At 44.9% G+C, this 26,140-nt stretch overlaps 1 protein-coding gene across 1 annotated transcript in view; it reads right to left on the reverse strand.

Moving 5' to 3' along the window:
- Window positions 1-26,140, reverse strand: part of LOC137363743 (rhotekin-like) — a 159,010-nt gene that overhangs the window by 97,785 nt on the left and 35,085 nt on the right. The window contains exons 2-5 of the mRNA XM_068027344.1: window positions 24,537-24,736; window positions 20,161-20,222; window positions 9,987-10,040; window positions 9,607-9,724 (exon numbers count right to left, since the gene is read on the reverse strand). Coding sequence (XP_067883445.1) covers window positions 9,607-9,724; window positions 9,987-10,040; window positions 20,161-20,222; window positions 24,537-24,736 — 434 coding nt within the window. The remainder of the gene's footprint in view (window positions 1-9,606; window positions 9,725-9,986; window positions 10,041-20,160; window positions 20,223-24,536; window positions 24,737-26,140) is intronic.

The following is a 26,140-nucleotide window of genomic DNA, read 5'->3' on the forward strand; positions in this document are numbered from 1 at the left end:
AATTCCAAGGATGCTAATCCCATTAATTCTTCCTCTCTCCCTATGTTTATCACATCCAATACTTCACACCCCTCTTCCTTAACGACAATAACTGCATTAAGAACAATGCTAACATCTTCCGCCCCTGCACATAGGTTACCTTTCTGGTATTTTATGGGCCCTACTCTCTCCTTAGTTATCCTCTTACTCTTCTTTCTTTTGGGCCTCCTTATCTCGAGAGACAATGGATACGCGCCTGGAGGTGGTCAGTGGTTTGTGAAGCAGCGCCTGGAGTGGCTATAAAGGCCAATTCTGGAGTGACAGGCTCTTCCACAGGTGCTGCAGAGAAATTTGTTTGTTGGGGCTGTTGCACAGTTGGCTCTCCCCTTGCGCCTCTGTCTTTTTTCCTGCCAACTACTAAGTCTCTTCGACTCGCCACAATTTAGCCCCGCCTTTATGGCTGCCCGCCAGCTCTGGCGAATGCTGGCAACTGACTCCCACGACTTGTGATCAATGTCACACGATTTCATGTCACGTTTGCAGACGTCTTTATAACGGAGACATGGACGGCCGGTGGGTCTGATACCAGTGGCGAGCTCGCTGTACAATGTGTCTTTGGGGATCCTGCCATCTTCCATGCGGCTCTTAATATAGTGGCGCAGTGGTTAGCACCGCAGCCTCACAGCTCCAGGGACCCGGGTTCGATTCCAGGTACTGCCTGTGTGGAGTTTGCAAGTTCTCCCTGTGTCTGCGTGGGTTTTCTCCGGGTGCTCCGGTTTCCTCCCACAAGCCAAAAGACTTGCAGGTTGATAGGTAAATTGGCCATTATAAATTGTCACTAGTGTAGGTAGGTGCTAGGGAAATATAGGGACAGGTGGAGATGTTTGGTAGGAATATGGGATTAGTGTAGGATTAGTATAAATGGGTGGTTGATGTTCGGCACAGACTCGGTGGGCCGAAGGGCCTGTTTCAGTGCTGTATCTCTAATCTAATCTAATCTAAATCTTTGGGTTAACCTTGATTTTGCTTGCCAATATATAGACTGGGTAAACCTAATGAGCAGTAATGCTGTGGAGGACGGGTTTCTGGAGTGTGTTAGGGATGGTTTTCTAGAGCAGTATGTTGAAGAACTGACTAGAGAACAGGCTATTTTAGATCTAGTATTATGTAATGAGAAACGGCTAATTAATAATCTTCTTGTAAAAGAACCTTTAGGGATGAGTGACCATAATATGATATAATTTTACATAATGTTTGAAAGTGAGGTAGTTCAATCTGAAGCCAGGGTGTTAAATTTGAAGAAAGGAAATTATGAAGGTATGAGGGGTAAATTGGCTGAGGTGGATTGGGAAAATACATTAAAAGGTATGACAGTGCATAGACAATGGATAGTCTTTAAAGAAATATTACATAGTTTACAGCATCTATACATTCCTTCAAGGCACAAAAACCCCCAATAGTAAAGGCAGTCAACCGTGGATAACAAAGGAAGTTAAGGGTTGTATAAGATTAAAAGGAAAGGCCAATAAAGTTGCCAGAAATAGTAGTAAACCTGAGGATTGGGAGGATTTTAGAATACAGCAAAGGAGGACGAAGAAACTGATGAAGAAAGGGAGAATAGACTATAGAATTGTAAACTACCAAAAAACTTTTAAAAAGACTGTAAAAGCTTCTATAGGTACACAAAAAGAAAACATTTGGCTAAGACAAATGTGGGTCCATTACAGGCAGAGTCAGGAGAATTTATAATGGTGAATAGAGAAATGGCAGAGAAGCTAAATGATTACTTTGTGTTTGTCTTCACTGAGGAAGATACAAGAAATCTCCCAGAATTAGAGATCCAAGGGATTAGGGAGAATGAGGAATTGAAGGAAATTAGTCTTAGTAAGAAGGTTGTATTGGAGAAATTAATTGGGCTGAAGGTTGATAAGTCCCCAGGACCTGATATTCTATATCCCAGAGTGTTGAAAGAAGTAGCCAATGAGATAGTGGATACATTGGTGATCATCTTCCAAAATTCTATAGATTCTGGAGCGATTCCTGCAGATTGAAAGGTCACAATTGTCACCCCACAATTTAAGAAGGGAGGGAGAGAGAAAACAAGATTATAGACCCATTAGCCTTACATCAGTCATTGAGAAAATGTCAGAATCTATTCTAAAGGATGTGATAAATGGACACTTGGATAATAATGATCTGATTGGGCATAGTCAATATGGATTTATGAATGGGAAATCATGTTGGATGAACCTGTTGGAGTTTTTTGAGGATGTTACTAACAGAATTGATAAAGGGGAGTCCATGGACGTACTATACTTGGATTTTCAGAAGGCTTTTGATAAAGTCCCCCACAGGAGATTGCTTAGCAAAATTAAAGCAAATGGATAGGAGATAATATACTGGCATTGATTAACAATTGGTTAACAGGCAGAACAAAAAGTAGGAATAAATGGGTCATTCCCGCATTGGCAGGCTGAGACTAGTGGTGTACCGCAGGGATCAGTGCTTAGGCCGCAGCTGTTCACAATATACATCAAAGATTTGGATGTGGGGACCAAATGTAGAATTTCCAAGTTCGCAGATGACACAAATCTAGGTGGGAATGTGTGTGTGAAGATGATGTAAAATGGCTGCAAGGGGATTTGAACAGACTTAGTGAGTGGGCAAGAACGTGGCAGATAGAATATAATATGGAAAAATGTAAGGTTATCCATTTTGGTAGGAGGAATAGATGTGCAGAGTATTTTTAAGAGATTAGAAAGTGCAGATGTACAAAGGGACCTAGGTGTCCTCATCAATAAGTCACTGAAAGCTAACACGCAGGTGCAGCAAGCAATTAAGAGGCTAATGATATGTTAGCCTTTATCACAAGAGGATTTGAGTACAGGACTAGTGAAGTCTTGCTTCAATTGTATAGAACCTTGGTTAGACTGCACCTGGAGTACTGTGTGCGAATTTGGTCCCCTTACCTTAGAAAGGACATTATTGCCATAGAGGGAGTGCAAGGAAGGTTCACCAGACTTGTTCCCAGGATGGCGGGACTGTCCTATGAAGAGGGATTGGGGAAATTGGGCCTGTATTCTCTCAGGTTTCGAAGAATGACAGGTGATCTCATTGAAACCTACAAAATACTGAAAGGGATAGACAGGGTAGATGCAGGTAAGATGTTTCCCCTGGTTGGAGAGTCTAGAACCAGGGGACACGATTTCAAAATAGGAAGCCATTTAGGACAGAGATGAGGAGAAATTTCTTTACTCAGAGGGTTGTGAATCTTTGGAATTCTCTACCCCAGAGGGCTGTGGAAGCTCAGTCATTGAGTATGTTTAAAGCAGAGATTGACAGATTTCTAAATACCAATGAAATAAAGGGATATGGGTATAGTGTGGGGAAAAAGGTATTGAAGTGGATGATCAACCATGATCGTACTGAATGGTGGAGCAGGCTCTATGGGCTGAATGGTCTACTCATGCTCCTATGTTCTTATGTTCTTATTAGGAAAGAAAAGAGAGGACATGAAAGAATACTGGCAAGCAAAATCAAGCTGAACCCAAAGATGTTTTATCAATACATTAAGAGTAAGATACCTAAGGAGAGTGTAGGGCCCATAAAAGACCAAAAAGGGTAGGGGCAGAAGATGTTAGTATTCTTCTTAATTAATACTTTGCATCTGTCTTCACACCCCTCTTCCTTAACTACAATATCTGCATCGTCCCCCTCTTTTGTGAAGTATTGGATTTAACAAACTTAAGGAATAAGGAGGTATTAAGGGGATGAGCATCCATGAAAGTGGATAAATCACCAGGGCCAGATGAAATGTACCCTAGGCTGTTAAAAGAAGCAAGGGAGGAAATAGCAGAGGGTCTGACCATTTTCCAGTCCTCACTGGATACAGGTGTGGTGCCGGAGGATTGGAGAACTGCTAACGTTGTACCTCTGAAGGGGGAGGGTGAACAGCCAGTTGTCGTTGTGCACATAGGCACCAATGATATAGGTAAAAAACGGGATGAGGTCCTACAAGCAGAATTTAGGGAGTTAGGAGCCAAGTTAAAAAGTAGGACCTCAGAGGTAGTAATCTCAGGATTGCTACCAGTGCCACGTGATAGTCAGAGTAGAAATGAAAGAATAGTCAGGATGAATGCGTGGCTTGAGAGATGGTGCAGGAGGGAGGAGTTCAGATTTTTGGGACATTGGGACCGGTTCTGGGGGAGGTGGGACTATTACAAATTGGACGGTCTACACCTGGGCCGGACTGGAACCAATGTCCTTGGGGGTGCTTTTGCTAATGCTGTTGGGGAGGGTTTAAACTAATGTGGCAGGGGGATGGGAACCAAATGAGGTCAGTGGAGAGTAAGGAGGTAGTAACTAAAGCCTGTAAGGAACTAGATAATGAAGTCAGCGTGACTAAGGGAAAGAGTAGGCAGGGAGCAGATGATGAAAGCAAAGGGACTGGTGGTCTGAGGTGTATTTGTTTTAATGCAAGAAGTGTAGTAGATGAACTTAGGGCTTGGATTAGTACCTGGGAGTATGATGTTATTGCTATTACTGAGACTTGGTTAAGGGAAGGGCATGATTGGCAACTAAATATCCCAGGATACCGATGCTTCAGGCGGGATAGAGAGGGAGGCAAAAGGGGTGGAGGAGTTGCATTACTGGTCAAAGAGGATATCACAGCTGTGCTGAAGGAAGGCACTATGGAGGACTCGAGCTGTGAGGCAATATGGGCAGAACTCAGAAATAGGAAGGGTGCGGTAACAATGTTGGGGCTGTACTACAGGTCTCCCAACAGCAAGCGTGAGATAGAGGTACAAATATGTAAACAGATTATGGAAAGATGTAGGAGCAACAGGGTGGTGGTGATAGGAGATTTTAATTTTCCCAACATTGACTGGGATTCACTTAGTGTTAGAGGTCTAGATGGAGCAGAATTTGTAAGGAGCATCCAGGAGGGTTTTCTCGAGCAGTATGTAAATAGTCCAACTCGGGAAGAATTAGAATATTACAGCGCAGTACAGGCCCTTCGGCCCTCGATGTTGCGCCGATCATACTGGACCTGGTGTTGGGGAATGAGCCGGGCCAGGTGGTTGACGTTTCAGTAGGGGACTACTTTGGGAATAGTGATCACAATTCCGTAAGTTTTAGAATACTCATGGACAAAGACGAGGGTGGTCCGAAAGGAAGAGTGCTAAATTGGGGGTAGGCCAACTATACCAAAATTCGGCAGGAGCTGGGGAATGTAGATTGGGAGAAGCTGTTTGTAGGTAAATCCACATTTGATATGTGGGAGGCTTTTAAAGAGAGGTTGATTAGCGTGCAGGAGAGACATGTTCCTGTGAAAATGAGGGGTAGAAATGGCAAGATTAGGGAACCATGGATGACAGGTGAACTTGTGAGACTAGCTAAGAGGAAAAAGGAAGCAGACATAAGGTCTAAGCGGCTGAAGAAAGACGAAGCTTTGAAAGAATATCGGGATTGTAGGCGCAATCTGAAACGAGGAATTAAGAGGGCTAAAAGGGGTCATGAAATATCTTTAGCAAACAGGGTTAAGGAAAATCCCAAAGCCTTTTATTCATATATAAGGAGCAAAAGGGTAACTAGAGAAAGGATTGGCCCACTCAAGGACAAAGGAGGAAAGTTATGCGTGGAGTCAGAGAAAATGGGTGAGATTCTACACGAGTACTTTGCATCGGTATTCACCGAGGAGAGGGACATGACGGATGTTGAGGTTAGGGACAGATGTTTGATTACTCTAGGTCAAGTCGGCATAAGGAGGGAGGAAGTGTTGGGTATTCTAAAAGGCATTAAGGTGGACAAGTCCCCAGGTTCGGATGGGATCTATCCCAGGTTACCGAGGGAAGCGAGAGAGGAAATAGCTGGGGCCTTAACAGATATCTTTGCAGCATCCTTAAACACGGGTGAGGTCCCGGAGGACTGGAGAATTGCTAATGTTGTCCCCTTGTTTAAGAAGGGTAGCAGGGATAATCCAGGTAATTATAGACCGGTGAGCCTGACGTCAGTGGTAGGGAAGCTGCTGGAGAAGATACTGAGGGATAGGATCTATTCCCATTTGGAAGAAAATGGGCTTATCAGTGATAGGCAACATGGTTTTGTGCAGGGAAGGTCATGTCTTACCAACTTAATAGAATTCTTTGAGGAAGTGACAAAGTTGATTGATGAGGGAAGGGCTGTAGATGTCGTGTACATGGACTTCAGTAAGGCGTTTGATAAGGTTCCCCATGGTAGGCTGTGGGAGAAAGTGAACGCGCATGGGGTCCAAGGTGTACTAGCTAGATGGATAAAGAACTGGCTGGGCAACAGGAGACAGAGAGTAGCAGTGGAAGGGAGTTTCTCAAAATGGAGACGTGTGACCAGTGGCGTTCCCCAGGGATCTGTGCTGGGACCACTGTTGTTTGTGATATACATAAATGATTTGGAGGAAAGTATAGGTGGTCTGATTAGCAAGTTTGCAGACGACACTAGGATTGGTGGAGTAGCAGATAGTGAAGGGGACTGTCAGAGAATACAGCAGAATATAGATAGTCTGGAGAGTTGGGCAGAGAAATGGCAGATGGAGTTCAATCAGGGCAAATGCGAGGTGATGCATTTTGGAAGATCCAATTCAAGAGTGAACTATACAGTAAATGGAAAAGTCCAGGGGAAAATTGATGTACAGAGAGATTTGGGTGTTCAGGTCCATTGTTCCCTGAAGGTGGCAACGCAGGTCAATAGAGTGGTCAAGAAGGCATACGGCATGCTTTCCTTCATCGGACGGGGTATTGAGTACAAGAGTTGGCAGGTCATGTTACAGTTGTGTAGGACTTTGGTTCGGCCACATTTGGAATACTGCGTGCAGTTCTGGTCACCACATTACCAAAAGGATGTGGATGCTTTGGAGAGGGTGCAGAGGAGGTTCACCAGGATGTTGCCTGGTATGGAGGGCGCTAGCTATGAAGAGAGGTTGAGTAGATTAGGATTATTTTCATTAGAAAGACGGAGGTTGAGGGAGGATCTGATTGAGGTGTACAAAATCATGAGAGGTATAGACAGGGTGGATAGCAAGAAGCTTTATCCCAGAGTGGGGGATTCAATTACTAGGGGTCACGAGTTCAAAGTGAGAGGGGAAAAGTTTAGAGGGGATATGCGTGGAAAGTTCTTTAGGTAGAGGGTGGTGGGTACCTGGAACGCGTTGCCAGTGGAGGTGGTAGATGCGGGCACGATAGCGTCTTTTAAGATGTATCTAGACAGATACATGAATGGGCAGGAAGCAAAGAGATACAGACCCTTAGAAAATAGGCGACATGTTTAGATAGAGGATCTGGATCAGCGCAGGCTTGGAGGGCTGAAGGGCCTGTTCCTGTGCTGTAATTTTGTTTGTTCTTTGTTCTGTTTAAAAAGGAATGAAGGATAGACCGAATAATTAAAGGCCAGTCAGTTGAACCTCAGTAGTGGGCAGATTATTGAAATCTGTTCTGAGACACAGGATAAACTGTCACTTAGAAAGGCACAGGTTAATCAAGGATCGTCAACATGGATTTGTTAAGGGAAGATCTTGTTTGACCAACTTGATCGAATTTTTTGAAAAAGTAACAAGGAAGGTAGATGAGGGTAGTGCAGTTGATGTCTACTTGGATTTTAGCAAGGCTTTTGACAAGGTCTCACATAGCATGGAGCTGAAGGGTCTATTCACCTTAGCAGAGAGGTCAGTGACAGGGGGAATAGGTTAAAAGTGATTGGTAGAAAGATTAGAGGGGAGCTGAGGTAAACATTTTTCACCCTGGGGCTCTGGAACCCACTGCCTGAAAGGGTAATGGAGGCAGAGACCCTCAACTCATTCAAAAGGAATCTGGACATGCACCACAAGTGCCGTAAGCTGCAGGGCGACAGACCAAATGCTGTAAAGTGGGATTAGACTCAGAATCACAGAATAATACAGTGCAGAAGAGGCCCTTCGGCCCATCGAGTCTGCACCGATGCATTAAAACACCTGACCTGTCTACCTAATCCCATTTGCCAGCACTTGGCCCATAGCCTTGAATGTTATGACGTGCCAAGTGCTCATCCAGGTACTTTTTAAAGGATGTGAGGAAACCTGCCTCTACCACCCTCCCAGGCAGGGCATTCCAGACCGTCACCACCCTCTGGGTAAAAAAGTTCTTCCTCAAGTCCCCCTTAAACCTCCCGCCCCTCACTTTAAACTTGTGGCCCCTCGTAACTGACCCTTCAACTAAGGGGAACAGCTGCTCCCTATCCACCCTGTCCATGCCCCTCATAATCTTGTACACCTCGATCAGGTCACCCTTCAGTCTTCGCTGCTCCAGCGAAAACAACCCAAGCCTAGCCAGCCTCTCTTCATAGCTTAAATATTCCATCCCAGGCAACATCCTGGTGAATCACCTCTGCACCCCCTCCAATGCAATCACATCCTTCCTATAATGTGGCGACCAGAATTGCACACAGTACTCCAGCTGTGGCCTTATCAAAGTTCTGTACAACTCCAACATGACCTCCCTGACTTTGTAATCTATGCCTCGATTGATAAAGGCAAGTGTCCCATATGCCTTTTTCACCACCCTATTAACCTGCCCTTCTGCCTTCAGAGATCTATGGACAAACACGCCAAGGTCCCTTTGTTCCTCGGAACTTCCCAGTGTCAGGCCATTCATTGAATACTTCCGTGTCACATTACTGCTTCCAAAGTGTTTCACCTCACACTTTTCAGCGTTAAATTCCATCTGCCACTTTTCTGCCCATTTGACCATCCCGTCTATATCTTCCTGTAACCCAAGACACTCCACCTCACTGTTAACCACTTGGCCAATCTTTGTGTCATCCGCGAACTTACTGACCCTACCCCCCACATAGTCATCTATGTCGTTTACATAAATAACAAACAATAGGGGACCCAGCACAGATCCCTGTGGTACGCCACTGGACACTGGCTTCCAGTCACTAAAACAGCCGTCTGTCATCACTCTCTGTCTCCTACAGCAAAGCCAATTTTGAATCCACCTTATCAAGTTACCTTGTATCGCATGTGCATTTGCTTTCTTGATAAGTCTCCCATGTGGGACCTTGTCAAAGGCTTTGCTGAAATCCATGTAAACTACATCAACTGCACTACCCTCATCTACACACCTGGTCACATGCTCAAAAAATTCAATCAAATTTGTTAGGCATAACCTCCCTCTGACAAAGCCATGCTGACTATTCCTAATCAAATTTTGACTCAGTGGCTCATTTTTCAGCTGGCACAGACACGTTGGGCCAAGTGGCCTCTTTCTGTGCCTCAAACCTTCTCTGATTCAATGAAATGCATGGGAACACCATCACCTGCATATCACACACCATCTGGACTTGGAACTATATGACCATTCCTTCGGCGTCACTGGGTCAAAATCCTGGAGCACTGTTCTTAACAGCACTGTGGGTGTACCTACCCCACATGGACTGTCGTGGTTCAAAAAGGCAGCTCACCACCACCTTCTCAAGGGCAATTAGGGATGGACAATAAATGCTGGCCTGGCCAGTGACACCCACATCCCATGAATGAATAATAAAAAAAAACTCTGAGGCAGAGACATATCTAGATATCATTTGATTGGTTTACCTGAAAAGCAGTTTTCTACTTACAACACAACTGCAGTTTCAAAGCAAATATCAGTCATGGTGCGATCCACCATCACCATCTCCGTATCATAGATGTCACAGTCAATCTTGATCAATCCAAATACAGCATAGCGATGGAAATCTATCGAGTTCACAGCAAGAGTCAGTCACACGAGGAAGGGCAATACCAGAAACAATCACCGCCAATGCACAGAATAACAGACACCACCCTCCCCACCGCATCATCCTCCCACATCCACCACTCCTTTTTGCACCCTCTCAGTCCTTCCCCCTTCTGTCCCCTCCCATTCTCCCACCTCCTCTCCCTACCCCACCATCTCAACCCACTCTGACAAATAGACATCTCAGCTAATGTCCAGTCAAGAAAAAAAATCAGCTCTCACCTCCTTTATTTTTGAAGTAGTCAGTGTCTTTCCACATCAGGGGAATTCGAAGATCTATTAATTAGAATAACAGGTAAGCCATTATGGTGTCACAAGAATCAGTGCGGAAGCTCCGCTAATTACGATCTATATTAATGAATTAGACAAAGAGACAGAGAGTAATGTATCCAAAGCTAAGTCAGAATGTAAGCTGTGAGGAGGACACAGAGAGGCTGCAAAGAGATCTAGACAGATTAATTGAGTGGGTAACAAGGTGGCAAATGGAGTATAATGTGACGAAGTTTGAGGAAAACAGTCCTAACTTCTCCAATCTATCTTCATAGATAGATTCCTCCTCCCTGGAACAATTCTCGTGAACCTTTTCTGCACTCTCTCCAATGCCCTCACATCTTTCCTCAAGTGCGGTGCCCAGAACTGGACACAATACTCCAGCTGAGGCTGAACTAGTGTCTTGTACAAGTTCAACATAACTTCCTTGCTCTTGTACTCTCTCCCCATATTAATAAAGCCCAGGATACTGTATGCTTTATTAACTGCAATCTCAACCTGTCCTGCCACCTTCAATGACTTATGCACATATACACCCAGGTCTCTCTGCTCCTGCACCCCTTTTAGAATTGTACCCTTTATTCTATATTGTCTCTCCATGTTCTTCCAACCAAAATGAACCACTTCTATGTTTTTATGTCTATTCCTTGTGTTCTTATATTTACATGGCCCCTCAAACCTCCACTACCATTAACTAAGATCATGGCTGATCAAATCGACTTTCTTGCCCAATCCCCAATTATGGTTTCCTTAGTGCCCAAAAATCTTTCAAAGAGTCAGAGTCATTAACGGCATAGAAGGGGGCTATTCAGATACAGGCCAGCTCTCTGTAGACCAATTCAGTCAGTCCCACTGACCCACTCGATCCCCATAGAAGGAGGCTATTCAGGTACAGGCCAGCTCTCTGTAGACCAATTCAGTCAGTCCCACTGACCCACTCGATCCCTATAGCGCTGCAAGTTTATTTCCTTCAAGTGTCCATCCAATTTTCTTTTGAAATCATTGATCATCTCCACTTCCACCACCCTCGCGGGCAGTGAGTTCCAAGTCATTAACACTCACTGTGTAAAAAATGTTCTTTCTCACATCCCCCTTGTATCACTTGCCCAAAACCTTCAATCTGTCGCCTTGTCCTTGTACCATCAGTTAAGGGAACAGCTGTTATTTGTCTACCTTATCGAAACCTCTCACAACCTTGTACACTTCTATTAAATCTCCCCTCAATCTCTTTTGCTCCAGGGAGAACAACCCCAGCTTCTCCAACCAAACCTTGACACTAAAATCCTCCATCTCTGGAACCATTCTGGTAAATCTCCTCTGCTCCCTCTCAAGGACCCTCACATCCTTCCTGAAGTGTGGTGACCAGAACTGGATGCAATATTCCAGTTGTGGCCTAACTAGAGCTTTATAAAGGTTCAGCATAACTTCCCTGCTTTTGTACTCAATACCTCTATTTATGAAGCCCAAGATCTCATCTGCTTTACTAACAACTCTCTCAATATGTTCTGCCACCTTCAAGGATCGATGCACATGAATCTCCAGGTCCCACTGTTCCTGTACACTCTTTAGAACTGTAACATTAAATCTATATTGCCTCTCCCTATTCCTTCTGCCAAAATGCATCACCTCACACCTGTCTGTATTAAGTTCCATCTGCCACTTGTCTGTGCATTCTGCGAACCAATCTATGTCCTGTTGCAGTCAATTAGTATCTAACTCACTGTTTATCGCAACTCCAAGTTTGGTATCATCGGCAAATTTTTAAATTTTACTCCGTATTTCGATATCCAATTCATTTATATACATCAAAAAAGCAGTGGACCCAGCACTGAACCTTGGGGAATATCACTGTCTACCATCCCCCAGTCTGAAAAATAACCATTTACCATGCTTCATTGTTTTCTGTCCTTAAGCCAATTTTTAACCAGTTTTTATGCGGTACTTCGTCAAATGCTTTCTTAACATCCACTGAATTTCCTTCATCAACTTCATAAAGAAATTCAATCAGATTAGGCAAACACAATCTGCCTTTTACAAATTCGTGCTGCTATCTTTAATTAACTCAAAACTTTACGAGTGCTTGTTGTTTTTTTTCCCTGATTATTGTTTCTAAAACCTTACCGACCACTGATGGTAAACTGACTGGCCTGTAGTTACGAGCATGTCCTTAAATCCTTTCTCGCATAAGGGTGTCACATTTGCCACTCTCCAAGCCTCTGGCACCTCCCCTGTATCCAGGAAAGATTGGAAGATTATGACAAGCCCTTCCACTATCTCCATCCCCACTTCCTTTAGCAACCTGGGATGCAAGCCATCCGGACCAGGTGACTTATCCACTCTAAGCACAGCCAGCCTTTCCAGAAGATGATCAAGTTTTACCCGATCCATTACCTCTACCAACTCTGCTTCTACTGATATTTTGTCAACATCCTCTTCCTTAGTAAACAAGTACTCAAGTATTTTAGCCTTGTCCTGTACCTCTAAGTCTATGTCACCTTCTTTGTCCCTAATAGGCCCACCCTACCTCTTACTATTGTTATGACCGACGCTCAAGACAAAGCCCCCAATCAAAATATATGATTCTGAATCCGGTGGGAGAAACGCACTGTTGATTCAGTCCCACTCCTCCACAGATCGCCTAACTTATCACTTTAACCTTTCCAAATTAAAGAAAACCACAGCCAAATTGACCATATATTAACTCCCGAATGAAGCTAACCAAATCAGGTGTCTTTAGATCAACAAATTAACTGTTTAATTGGAAAAACTAAATTCTTAAACACTACTGAGATATAAACTATATTTAAAATAAGAAAAAAAAGTGTCCTTGCAGATTTACACTCGTGCCAAAGTGGAATCTTCCAATGTGGAACAGTCCAAGGTTGCTTGAAGTCCTCACAGCCGTCTGATGCGGGAAAAAAGGTCTTCAACAGTAGAACAGTTTATTTCAGAAGTTGAAGTGACATTTTTCTTCTCCAGTGATGAATCTCAGCTGATCAACAACTCGCAAACACTTCAATGAATCAATTTGGCTTTGGAATTTGAGGGATTAAAGATTGCCACAGTCTAACTTCCCTTCCTTCATTTTAAATTATCAGAGATCGCTGTTCCTTTCATGCTGGTCCAGCTGTCTGTCTGTGTCTGTTAACTCTCTCAAAAGCCAGTTTTTCAGCTAGTTTCAAACGTCACTCCGCAACACTGCATCTTTGTCCCTGTTCTCCGAATGGCTGTATCCTACAGCAACAAGAATGCATCCTTTGACTCAGTCCCTGGAGCTTGCTGCCTTAAAACAGCACTGATCCTGTTACAGCCATAAAGGCACACCGCATACTTCCCAGAAAAGAAAAAAAAAACTGCAGGATAATAACACTATCTGATTAACAACCCTCTGAGTGAAGAAATTTCTCCACAACTCAGTCCTAAATTGCTGATCTCTTATCCTGAGACACTGCCCCCTAAGTTTTAGACTCTTCAGCCAGGGAAAAACAGCCTTTCAGCAACTACCCTGTCAAGCTTCTTCAGAATCTTGTACTTTTCAATGAGATTAGCCCTAACTCTAAACTCCACAGACTATGGACTGGATTTTACTGCAGACACTGGAACCCTGACATCAGAGCAAAAAGCAGGTCTTGAGCCAACACTTCACAGTAGTGGGACCACCTCTGCGATTTTATCATAGGCAGCCTCCTAATTCCGGATGGCAAACAGGCTCTTGATGCTGCTGGTCCAATCAGAGGGCCAGCAGATCTGAAGCCTCAGCAGTGCCACCAGGAGATGTGAGCATTGCTGATGAATGCCAGCAATTAAAAACTATTAAAAATCAAACGGCCGAGTGTCGAAGAAGAAACCCCTCCGGGGAGATTGTTGGGGCCCCGGGGGCTGCTTTCCCTGCCAGCGGCCTCACCTTTGTGCCATTGAGCCTGGCCCACTAGACTGCCAGAGTTAACGGGCTGGATTCTATAGGCACGTCGCCAAAATAGGTGGCGGGCAAAACAAAATGGCGGCCCACACACACATTGTGGAGCCGCCACAATTCCAAATGCAATGGCTCATCAGGACGGCTAGGGCGCCGGCCACTCCCCCCCCACCCCCCCTCCCACCAATGGCGTAGAGGGTGCTGGCGAGCCGGCCCCGGCAACAGCACGGGCATCACTGCGAAGGCGCCATTTTTAAAGGGCTTAGAGCCCCAGATGACCATTTCAAATGTTAAAGGAACATTGCATTTTACAGTAATAAATGCAATTGAAAAAATATTTCCATCCCCTCTCCCACCTTCTCAAAGGCCTTACATTTAATTCCTTGCCCACTCACCCGCCCAAAATACTTACCTTGATGACATGACCTTCCACCCGAAATTCATAAACTTTAACCCTTAACCCCTTCCCACCATCCCCCCAACCAATTCGAAGAGTTTGACCCTGCTCCTCTGCCCCATCACAGTGAGAAAGGTACCTCTTCCCCCTCCTCACAGGAGTCACGCCTCATTTCCCCGGACAGGGAACTGAAGGCACCACATTGCCCGCCACCAGAATGAAGATCACAACGGCAAACCAGCAGGCGACTGGACCTTCATTAAATCAGGTAAGGCAATTTATTTGAATATGTAAATCGTGGTTCTGTCACCGAGTGGCGGGGGGGAGGGGGGACCGCCACGAGGCCTTTCCACCTCCACTGAGATCGAGCCAGGCCCTCACTGCATATGGGCCTCATCCGGAGCGACCTTCATGCCCTCCCCTCTCCTGCCATCATTCCTAACGTCGAGGGCTCTATAAAATTCAGCCCAACGTTTCAGGTGTGTGATCTTTCATCAGAACTGCAAAGGTTAGAAATGTAATTAGTTTTAAATAAGTGAAGTAGGGATGGGGGAGGAGGAAAAGAACAAATGGGAAGGTGTGAGATAGGGCAGAGGGCAGGAGAGATCATGGGGGTCATGGGGCAAAGGCAAAGAGTGTGCTAATGGTGAGCTGAAAGACAAAGTATTAGTGCAAAGAGAATAATGAACAGCTCTGTCCAAAAGCACAAACACGAAAAACCAAGTTTAAGGCAGCCACATGGTAAAAGAAATGATAAAATAAAATACAAATAATAATTAAAAAGGGCCAATCATGCTCTAAAGTTACTGTGCTTAATGTTCAGTCCGAAGGCTGTAGCATGCCTAATCGAAAAATGAGGTGCTGTTCCTCGAACTTGCGTGATGTTCACTGGAACACAGGAACAGGCCAAAGACAGAAATGTGGGCATGGGAGCAGGGTGGTGAATTGAAATGGCAAGTAACCAGAAGCTCGGGGTCATGCTTGCAGACTGAGCGGAGGTGTCCCACACTTCTGCCCTCACCACTTCCCCTCCCTCCCAGAACCCCGACAGGGTTCCCTTTGTCCTCACTTTCCACCTCACCAGCCTCCACGTCCATAGGTCATCTGTTGCCATTTGCGCCACCTCCAGCGTGATGCCACCACCAAACACATCTTCCCCTCCCTTCCCGTCAGCATTCCGAAGGGATTGTTCCCTCCGCGACACCCTGGTCAACTTCTCCACTACCCCAGACATCTCATCCCTTTCCCACTGCACCTTCCCAGGCAATCACAGGAGGTGTAATACCTGCCCTTTTACCTCCTCTCTCCTCACTATTCAAGGCCCCAAACACTCCTTTCAGGTGAAGCAGCGATTTACTTGTACTTCTTTCAATTTAGTGTAGTGCACAGGTAGATAAGGTGGTTAGGAAGGCATATGGGATACTTATATTCTATGCCTCGGCGAACAAAGACAAGAGCAGGGAGGTTATTGACTGGGATTCACTTAGTGTTAGAGGTCTAGATGGAGCAGAATTTGTAAGGAGCATCCAGGAGGGTTTTCTAGAGCAGTATGTAAATAGTCCAACTCGGGAAGGGGCCATACTGGACCTGGTGTTGGGGAATGAGCCCGGCCAGGTGTTTGAAGTTTCAGTAGGGGACTACTTTGGGAATAGTGATCACAATTCCATAAGCTTTAAAATACTCATGGACAAAGACGAGAGTGGTCCTAAAGGAAGAGTGCTAAATTGGGGGAAGGCCAACTATACCAAAATTCGGCAGGAGCTGGGGAATGTAGATTGGGAGCAGCTGTTTGAAGGTAAATCCACATGTGATATGTGGGAGGCTTTTAAAGAGAGGTTGATTAGCGTGCAGGAGAGACATGTTCCTGTGAAAATGAGGGATAGAAATGGCAAGATTAGGGAACCATGGATGACAGGTGAAATTGTGAGACTAGCTAAGAGGAAAAAGGAAGCATACATAAGGTCTAGGCGGCTGATGAAAGACGAAGCTTTGAAAGAATATCGGGAATGTAGGACCAATCTGAAACGAGGAATTAAGAGGGCTAAAAGGGGTCATGAAATATCTTTAGCAAACAGGGTTAAAGAAAATCCCAAAACCTTTTATTCATATATAAGGAGAAAGAGGGTAACTAGAGAAAGGATTGGCCCACTAAAGGACAAAGGAGGAATGTTATGCTTGGACTCAGAGAAAATGGGTGAGATTCTAAACGAGTACTTTGCATCGGTATTCACTGAGGAGAGGGACATGACGGATGTTGAGGTTAGGAACAGATGTTTGATTACTCTAGGTCAAGTCGGCATAAGGAGGGAGGAAGTGTTGGGTATTCTAAAGGGCATTAAGGTGGACAAGTCCCCAGGTCCGGATGGGATCTATCCCAGGTTACTGAGGGAAGCGAGAGAGGAAATAGCTGGGGCCTTAACAGATATCTTTGCAGCATCCTTAAACACGGGTGAGGTCCCGGAGGACTGGAGAATTGCTAATGTTGTCCCCTTGTTTAAGAAGGGTAGCAGGGATAATCCAGGTAATTATAGACCGGTGAGCCTGACGTCAGTGGTAGGGAAGCTGCTAGAGAAGATACTGAGGGATAGGATCTATTCCCATTTGGAAGAAAATGGGCTTATCAGTGATAGGCAACATGGTTTTGTGTAGGGAAGGTCATGTCTTACCAACTTAATAGAATTCTTTGAGGAAGTGACAAAGTTGATTGATGAGGGGAGGGCTGTCGATGTCATATACATGGACTTCAGTAAGGCGTTTGATAAGGTTCCCCATGGTAGGCTGATGGAGAAAGTGAAGGCGCATGGGGTCCAAGGTGTACTAGCTAGATGGATAAAGAACTGGCTGGGCAACAGGAGACAGAGAGTAGCAGTAGAGGGGAGTTTCTCAAAATGGAGACGGGTGACCAGTGGTGTTCCACAGGGATCCGTGCTGGGACCACTGTTGTTTGTGATATATATTAATGATTTGGAGGAAAGTATAGGTGGTCTGATTAGCAAGTTTGCAGACGACACTAAGATTGGTGGAGTAGCAGATAGTGAAGGGGACTGTCAGAGAATACAGCAGAATATAGATAGATTGGAGAGTTGGGCAGAGAAATGGCAGATGGAGTTCAATCAGGGCAAATGCGAGGTGATGCATTTTGGAAGATCCAATTCAAGAGTGAATTATACAGTAAATGGAAAAGTCCTGGGGAAAATTGATGTCCAGAGAGATTTGGGTGTTCAGGTCCACTGTTCCCTGAAGGTGGCAACGCAGGTAAATAGAGTGGTCAAGAAGGCATACGGCATGCTTTCCTTCATCGGACGGGGTATTGAGTACAAGGGTTGGCAGGTCATGTTACAGTTGTATAGGACTTTGGTTCGGCCACATTTGGAATACTGCGTGCAGTTCTGGTCGCCACATTACCAAAAGGATGTAGATGCTTTGGAGAGGGTGCAGAGGAGGTTCACCAGGATGTTGCCTGGTATGGAGGGCGCTAGCTATGAAGAGAGGTTGAGTAGATTAGGATTATTTTCATTAGAAAGACAGAGGTTGAGGGGGGACCTGATTGAGGTGTACAAAATCATGAGAGGTATAGACAGGGTGGATAGCAAGAGGCTTTTTCCCAGAGTGGGGGATTCAATTACTAGAGGACACGAGTTCAAAGTGAAAGGGGAAAAGTTTCGGGGGGATATGCGTGAAAAGTTCTTTACGCAGAGGGTGGTGGGTGCCTGGAACGCGTTGCCAGCGGAGGTGGTAGATGCGGGCACGATGGCGTCTTTTAAGATGTATCTAGACAGATACATGAATGGGCAGGAAGCAAAGAGATACAGACCCTTAGAAAATAGGCGACATGTTTAGATAGAGGATCTGGATCGGCGCAGGCTTGGAGGGCCGAAGGGCCTGTTCCTGTGCTGTAATTTTCTTTGTTCTTTGTTATGGTGGAGCTGTATAAAACGCTAGTTAGGCCACAGCTGGAGTACTGTGTATAGTTCTGGTCACCACACTACAGGAAGGATGTGATTGCACTGGAGAGGGTGCAGAGGAGATTCACCAGGATGTTGCCTGGGCTGGAGCATTTCAGCTATGAAGAGAAACTGGATAGACTGGGGTTGTTTTCCTTAGAGCAGAGAAGGCTGAGGGGAGACATGATTGAGGTATACAAAATTACGAGGGGCATTGATAGGTTAGATAGAAAGAGACTTTTCCCCTTAGCGGAGGGGTCACTAACCAGGGGGCCTAGATTTAAGGTACGGGGCAGGAGGTTTAGAGGGGATTTGAGGAAACATTTTTTCACCCAGAGGGTGGTATGAATCTGGAACGCACTGCCTGAATAGGTGGTAGAGGCAGGAACTCTCACAACATTTAAGAAATATTTAGATGAGCACTTGAAACGCCATAACGTACAAGGCCATGGGCCAAGTGATGGAAAATGGGATTAGAATAGTTAGGTGCTTGATGGTTGGCACGGACACGATGGGCCGAAGGGCCTGTTTCTGTGCTGTATAACTCGATGACTCTTCGCTGCTCACAATGCGCTAGCCTCTACATTGGGGAGACCAAACGCAGATTACGTGACTGCTTTGCTGAACGCCTCTGCTCAGTCCACGTGCAATACCCTGAGCTTCTGGTTGCTTGCCATTTCAATTCACCACCCCGCTCTCATGCTCACATCTCTGTCCTGGGATTGTTCCAGTGAACATCAACGCAAGCTCGAGGAACAGCATCTCATTTACCGATTAGGCACACTACAGCCTGCCGGACTGAACATTGGGTTCAATAATTTCAGAGCATGACTGGCCCTTATTTTAATTATTATTTTATTTTATCATTTATTTTACCATGTGGCTGCCTTAAACTAGGTTTTTTGTGTTTGTGCTTTTGGACAGAGCTGTTCATTATTCTCTTTGCACTAATACTTTGTCTTTCAGCTCACCATTAGCACACTCTCTGCCTTTGCCCCATGACCTCCTTGTCAGTTAATCTCTCCTGCCCTCTGCCCTACCTCATACTTTCACTTTATTTCCCTTCCCTCCTCCACCATCCCCCCTTCACTTATTTAAAACCGATTACATTTTTTTAACCTTTGCTAGTTCTGATGAAGGGTCACCGACCTGAAACGTTAACTCTGTTTCTCTCTCCACAGATGCTGCCAGACCTGCTGAGTATTTCCAGCACTTTCTGTTTTTATTCCAGATTTCCAGCATCCGCAGTAGTTTTGCTTTTTTACACTTCCTGAAGTTAGGCAAGCAGAGGAAATTTAAATCCATTTAAATCACAAGGGAACAGGAAAGAAAAAGATACATTAAAATAAAAGCAAAATACTGCGGATGCTGGAAATCTGAAACAAAAACAAGAAATGCTGGAATCACTCAGCAGGTCTGGCAGCATCTGTGGAAAGAGAAGCAGAGTTAACGTTTCGGGTCAGTGACCCTCCTTCGGAACTGAAAAAGAAAAAGATACAGACTGGTCCCACACAGAGGTTAGAATGTGTATTTACAGCAATATTACCAGTTTAAAACAGGTTAAAAATGCAGTTAGATTAGATCAACAACTAGGTAAGAAAAGATTAAAGCATAGAAAGAGGAGTTAAAACATGGCATGAGAACACATAGATCTAGAATAAGTTCAACAGTAGGGTGTTAGAGGAGCACCTTTTTGAAGAGCGGGTCTGAAATATGACTTAAAGCAGTTTACACAATAAGTTTTAAAGGAGATTAGTAACACTGATTGTGCAGTTTAGGTCTCACTTCTTTCCAATTAAAGCCCCCTGCTTCTGTGTGACTGGACATGATCTAAGAGAATAACACCAATACTTTCTAATTTGTTCTTACCAGATATGGCAACTGTACCCTTGCACGGCAATCGATCTTTAAGCATGTCTGCATCCGAGGATCTGCAGAGAAACCATCAATCAAATCAGACATAGGCAAAACCAGCTTGAAATTAAGTGATACCTTTTTTTAAACCTTGGTCTTGGGACATGGGGCTGGATTTTAACAAGCCCTCAGCGTCATGATCTGTGGCCTAGGGGGCCTGAAGATGGCTCGGATGAGGCCCGTCACAAGTCTCAACACCGGCAGGGCCAGGCCTGATCCTCCCACCGGCAGCGAGGCTCCGTGGCAGCATCCCCCCAAGCCCCCGTCGCTGGGCGACCAGGGATCAGTGCTTCGGCCCCACTTGTTCACAATATTTATCAATGATTTAGATGTGAGGACCAAATGTATTATTTCCAAGTTCGCAGGTGACACAAAACTAGGTGGGAATGTGTGAGGAAGATGCAAAGCGGCTTCACGGGGCTTTGGACAGACTTATTGAATAGGCAATAATGTGACAGATGGAATATAATTGGAAAAATGTGAGGTTATCCACTTTGGTGGGAGGAACAGATGTGCAGAGTATTTCTTAAATGGTAAGAGATTAGAAAGTGTAGATGTACAAAGGGACCTGGGTGTCCTTGTCAATAAGTCACTGAAAGCTAACATGCAGATGCAGCAAGTAATTAAGAGGCTAATGCGATGTCAGCCTTTATCGCAACAGGATTTGAGTACAGGAGGAGTGAAGTGTTGCTTCAATTGTATAGAACCTTGGTTAGATCGCAGCTGGAGTGCTGTGTGCAGTTTTGGTCCCCTTACCTTAGGAAGGATATTATTGCCATAGAGGAAGTGCAATGAAGATTCACCAGACTTGTTTCCGGGATGGCAGGACTGTCCTGTGAAGTGAGATTGGGGAAACTGGGCCTGTATTCTCTAGAGTTTCGAAGAATGACAGGTGATCTCATTGAAACCTACAAAATACTTAAAGGGATAGACAGTGTAGATGCAGGTAAGATATTTCCCCTGGTTGGGGAGTCTAGAACCAGGGGACACAATTTCAAAATAAGGGGGAAGCCACTTAGGACAGAGATGAGGAGAAATGTCTTTACTCAGCGGGTTGTGAATCTTTGGAATTCTCTACCCCAGAGGCTGTGGAAGCTCAGTCATTGAGTATGTTTAAAGCAGAGATTGACAGATTTCTAAATACCAATGATATAAGGGTATAGTGTGGGAAAAAGGCATTGAAGTGGATGATCAGCCATGATCGTACTGAATGGTGGAGCAGACTCGATGGGCTCAATGGCCAACTCCTGCTCCTATGTTCGGCTTGTACAGGTCCCATCTTCCCCAGAACCGGTCCCAATGCCCCAGAAATCTGAAGCCCTCATTCCTGCACCATCTCTCCAGCCACGCATACATCTGGTGTATTCTCCTATTTCTATACTCAGTAGCACCTGGCCTTGGGAGTAATCCAGAGATTACTAGCTTCGAGTTCCTGCTTGCTAATCTCTTTCCAAACTCCCTAAATTCAGCCTGCAGGATCTCATCCCTCTTCCTTTCGATATTGTTAGTACCAATGTGGACCACGACCTCTGGCTGTGCACACTTGCCTTCCAGAATACTCTGTAGCTGCTCGATGATATCCATGACCTTTGCACCAGGGTGGCAACTTACCATCCTGGAATCATGTCTACGACCACAGAAACATCTGTCTGTTCCTCTATCTATAGACTCCACGACCACGATTGCTCTCCTGTCTTTTCTCCTCCCTCCCTGCACAGCTGAGCCACCCATGGTGCTCTGGTCATGACGGAAATTGGTATCGTAAATAGTGAGGAGGAAAACCATTACAGGACGATATAGATGGGCTGGTAAAATTGGCGGAGCAATGGCAAATGGAATTTAATCCTGAGAAGTGTGAGGTGATGAATTTTAAGAGGACTAACAAGGCAAGGGAATATACAATGGATGGTAGGACCCTCAGAAGTCAGAGGGACCTTGGTGTACTTGTCCATTGATCATTGAAGGCAGCAGCACAGGTAGATAAGGTGGTTAGGAAAGCATATGGGATACTTGCCTTTATTAACCGAGGCATAGAATATAAGAGCAGGGAGGTTATGATGGAGCTGTATAAAACGCTAGTTAGGCCACAGCTGGACGACTGTGTACATTCTGGGCACCACACTATAGGAAGGATGTGATTGCACTGGAGAGGGTGCAGAGGAGATTCACCAGGATGTTGCCAGGGCTGGAGCATTTCAGCTATGAAGAGAGACTGAAAAGGCTCGGGTTGTTTTCCTTAGAGCAGAGAAGGCTGAGGGGGACATGATTGAGGTGTACAAAATTATGAGGGGCATTGATAGGTTAGATAGGAAGAAACTTTTTCCCTTAGCGGAGGGGTCAATAACCAGGGGGCATAGATTTAAGGTAAGCGGCAGGAGGTTTAGAGGGGATTTGAGGAAGATTTTTTCACCCAGACGCTGGTTGGAATCTGGAACACACTGCCTGTAGGGTAGAAGCAGGAACCATCACAACATTTAAGAATTATCTAGATAGCACTTGAAACGCCGTAGCATACAAGGCTACGGGTCAAGTGATGGATAATGGGATTAGGATAGATGCTTGATGGCCGGCACAGGCACGATGGGCCGAAGGGCCTGTTTCTGTGCTGTATAACTCTATGATCACACATGCATGCATTGTAAACCTGCCCTTGTATTCCTCTTAATCTTTCTTAGTCTGGTCCGACCTAATATGGTAATACTTCCTTCTCCAGTACTATCCAACATTCTCACGCCTGTATGCACCTTATTTCTCTTTTCTACTTCTATATGCTGCTGCCCACTCTTCTGCCAATTTAGTTTAAACCCTCCCCAACCAGACTACTGAACCTCCCCATGAGGACATTGGACCCAGTCCTGTTGAGGTACAACCGGTCTCTTTTGAATAGGTGCCTTCTATCCCAGAACAGTTTCCAATGCCCCAAGAATCTGAAGCCCTCCCTCCTGCACCATGCTTCAAGCCATGCACTGATCCTCCCTATCTTCCTATTTCTACTCTCACTAGCATGTGGCACTGGGAGTAATCTAGAGATTCCTACCCTCGAGATCCTACTCTTTAACTTCCTCCCCAGCTAAAATCTGTCCAAAGAACCTCAACTTACCTTACATGTATTTTAGTTTAGCATCCTCTTAACTTCTATAAGAACATAAGAACTAGGAGCAGGAGTAGGCAATTCAGCCCCTTGAGACTGCTCCGCCATTCAATACGATCATGGCTGATCTCATCTCGGCCTCAACTCCACTTTCCTACCCGTTCTCCATAACCATTCAACCCATTACTAATTAAAAATCGGTCTATGTCCTCCTTAAATTTACCCAATTTCCCAGCATCCACCGCTCTCTGGGGTAGTGAATTCCACGGACTCACGACCCTTTGAGAGAAGTAATTTCTCCTCATCTCTGTTTTAAATCTGCTACCCCTTATCCTAAAACTATGACCTCTCGTTCTAGATTGCCCCACCAGAGGAAACATCCTCTCTATGTCTACTTTGTCAATCCCCTTAACCTCAATTAGATCTCCTCTCATTCTTCTAAACTCTCGAGAGTAAAGGCCTAAACTGCTCAATCTCTCTTCATAAGACAAACCCCTCATCTCTGGAATCAATCTAGTGAACCTCCTCTGAACTGCCTCCAATGCAACTACATCCCTCCTCAAGTAAAGGGACCAAAACTGGATGCAATACTCCTGGTGCAGTCTCACTGATGCCTTGTACAGTTGCAGCAACACTTCCCTACTTTTATATTCTATTCCTTTAGCAATAAATGCCAAAATTCCATTTGCCTTCCTTGTTACCTGCAAACTAGTTTTCTGCGATTCATGCACGAGGACACCCAGATCCCTCTGCACTGAAGCTCTCCGAGGTTTCTCTCCATTTAGATAATAATTTGCCTTTCTATTCTTCCGACCAAAATGGATAACCCCACACTTAGCCACGTTAAAATCTGCCAAATTCTATTTATTACTTATGTACACCAGAATTTTATATAATGATATTTGGATCACTTGAATGTTGCTATCCTTTACCTAATTAATTTTATCAGCTTGGATTTAATTAATTACTGATTATTTAGTTACTTATTTACTATTGTCCTTTAAATTACAGGATATCTCCTACCCCCTCAGAATATCAATTTGATGTTTTTAAAGCTCTCTCTCTGGTTGGGGCCGATTCACTCAGTTCTGTTCTCAAAGCTCTCCCCATACCCTTTAGTCTCTGCTTCTGGCAAACTTTGCACAACCTCTGCCTTCAGCCATCACTTCTGTAACAGCGAGCTCTGGAACTCAGTGCCCAAATCCCTGCAGCATCCTTTTGTGTACGTATAATTACTTACCGCCTGACTCTATGCTGCATGACCTGAGCTTCCTTCAGTCTCTGCAGCTCCGACATGTAAGCCATTATGCGAATGTTACAGGTCAACAGGTTCTTTGCTGCCTCGAGTGCTTGCTCCCTCTGTGTACACGCTGCCAGCAGTTTGCACGCCCCATCCCGCATTCGAATTTCATAGTCAATCTTCTTCTGGAAATCAGTGTCCTGCAAAATGTGGAGTGAGGTGCACTTTATCAAGAGCTTGGAACTACTGTGAACTGTGAGGAGGATAGTGATAAACTTCAAAAGGACATAAACAAGTTGGTGGAATGGGCGGACAAGCAGCAGATGAAATTTAATGCAGAGAAGTGTGAAAGTGATATATTTTGTTAAGAAGAACGAGGATAGAATAATAGAAATTAAAGGGTGCAATTCTATAGGAGGTGAAGAAATAGAGGGACCTGGGGGTATATGCGCACAAATTGTTGAAGGTGGTAGGGTAGGTTGAGCAAGTGATTAATAAAGCATACGGGATCCTGTGTTTTATAAATAGAGGCATAGAGTACAAAAAACAAGAAACAAAAACACTCAGGAAGCTCGACACCATCCAAGACAGAGCAACCTGCTTGATCAGCAGCCTATCCACCATCCTCAACATTCACTCCCTCCACCACTGACGCACAGTGACAGCAGTGTGTACCATCTACAAGATGCACTGCAGCAATGCACCAAGGCTCCTCAGACAGCAACTTCCAAACCCACGACCTCTACCAACTAGAAGGACAAGGGCAGCAAATGCATGGGAACACCACCACCTGCAAGTTCCCCTCCAAGTCACGCACCATCCTGACTTGGAACTATATCGCCGTTCCTTCACTGTCACTGGATCAAAATCCTGGAACTCCCTTCCTAACAGCACTGTGGGTGCACCTACCCCAAATGGACTGCAGCTGTTCAAGAAGGCAGCTCACCACCACCTTCTCAAGGGCAATTAGGGATGGGCAATAAATGCTGGCCTGGCCAGCGACGCCCACATTCCATGAAAGAATAAAAAGTTATGATAAACCAGTAGAAGACACTGGTTCAGCCTTAACTTGGAGTATTACATGTAGCTCTGGGTACCACACTTTCTGAAGGATATCAAGGCATTAGAGAGGGTGCAGAAAAATTCACTAGAATGGTTCCAGGGATGAGGAACTTCAGCTATTGTGATAGGGTGGCAAAGCTGGGGCTGTTCTCCTTGAAGAGAAGGTCAAGAGAAGATTTGATAGATGTGTTCAAAATCATGAGGGGTCTGGACAGAGTAGATAAGGAGAAACAGTTCCCATTGGTGGAAGGATTCCAAACCAGAGAGCACCAATTTAAGGTGATTGGCAAAAGAAGCAACAGTGACACGAGGAAAAACTTTATTACAATGCAAGTGGTTAGGATCGGGAATGCATTGTCTGAGTGTGGTGGAGGTGGATTCAATCGAGGCTTTCGAAGGAGTACTGGATAATTATCTGAACAGAAAAAAATTTGCATGGCTACGGGAAAAGGCGGGTGGGTGGGATTAGGTGAGTTGCTCTCACATTTGCAGGTAAACTCTCACCAAAGTCCTATACAATTACTGGACAAAACCTTACTCTT

The sequence above is a fragment of the Heterodontus francisci genome, chromosome 1, assembly GCF_036365525.1.
Source record: "Heterodontus francisci isolate sHetFra1 chromosome 1, sHetFra1.hap1, whole genome shotgun sequence".
Classification (NCBI taxonomy): Eukaryota; Metazoa; Chordata; class Chondrichthyes; order Heterodontiformes; family Heterodontidae; genus Heterodontus; species Heterodontus francisci.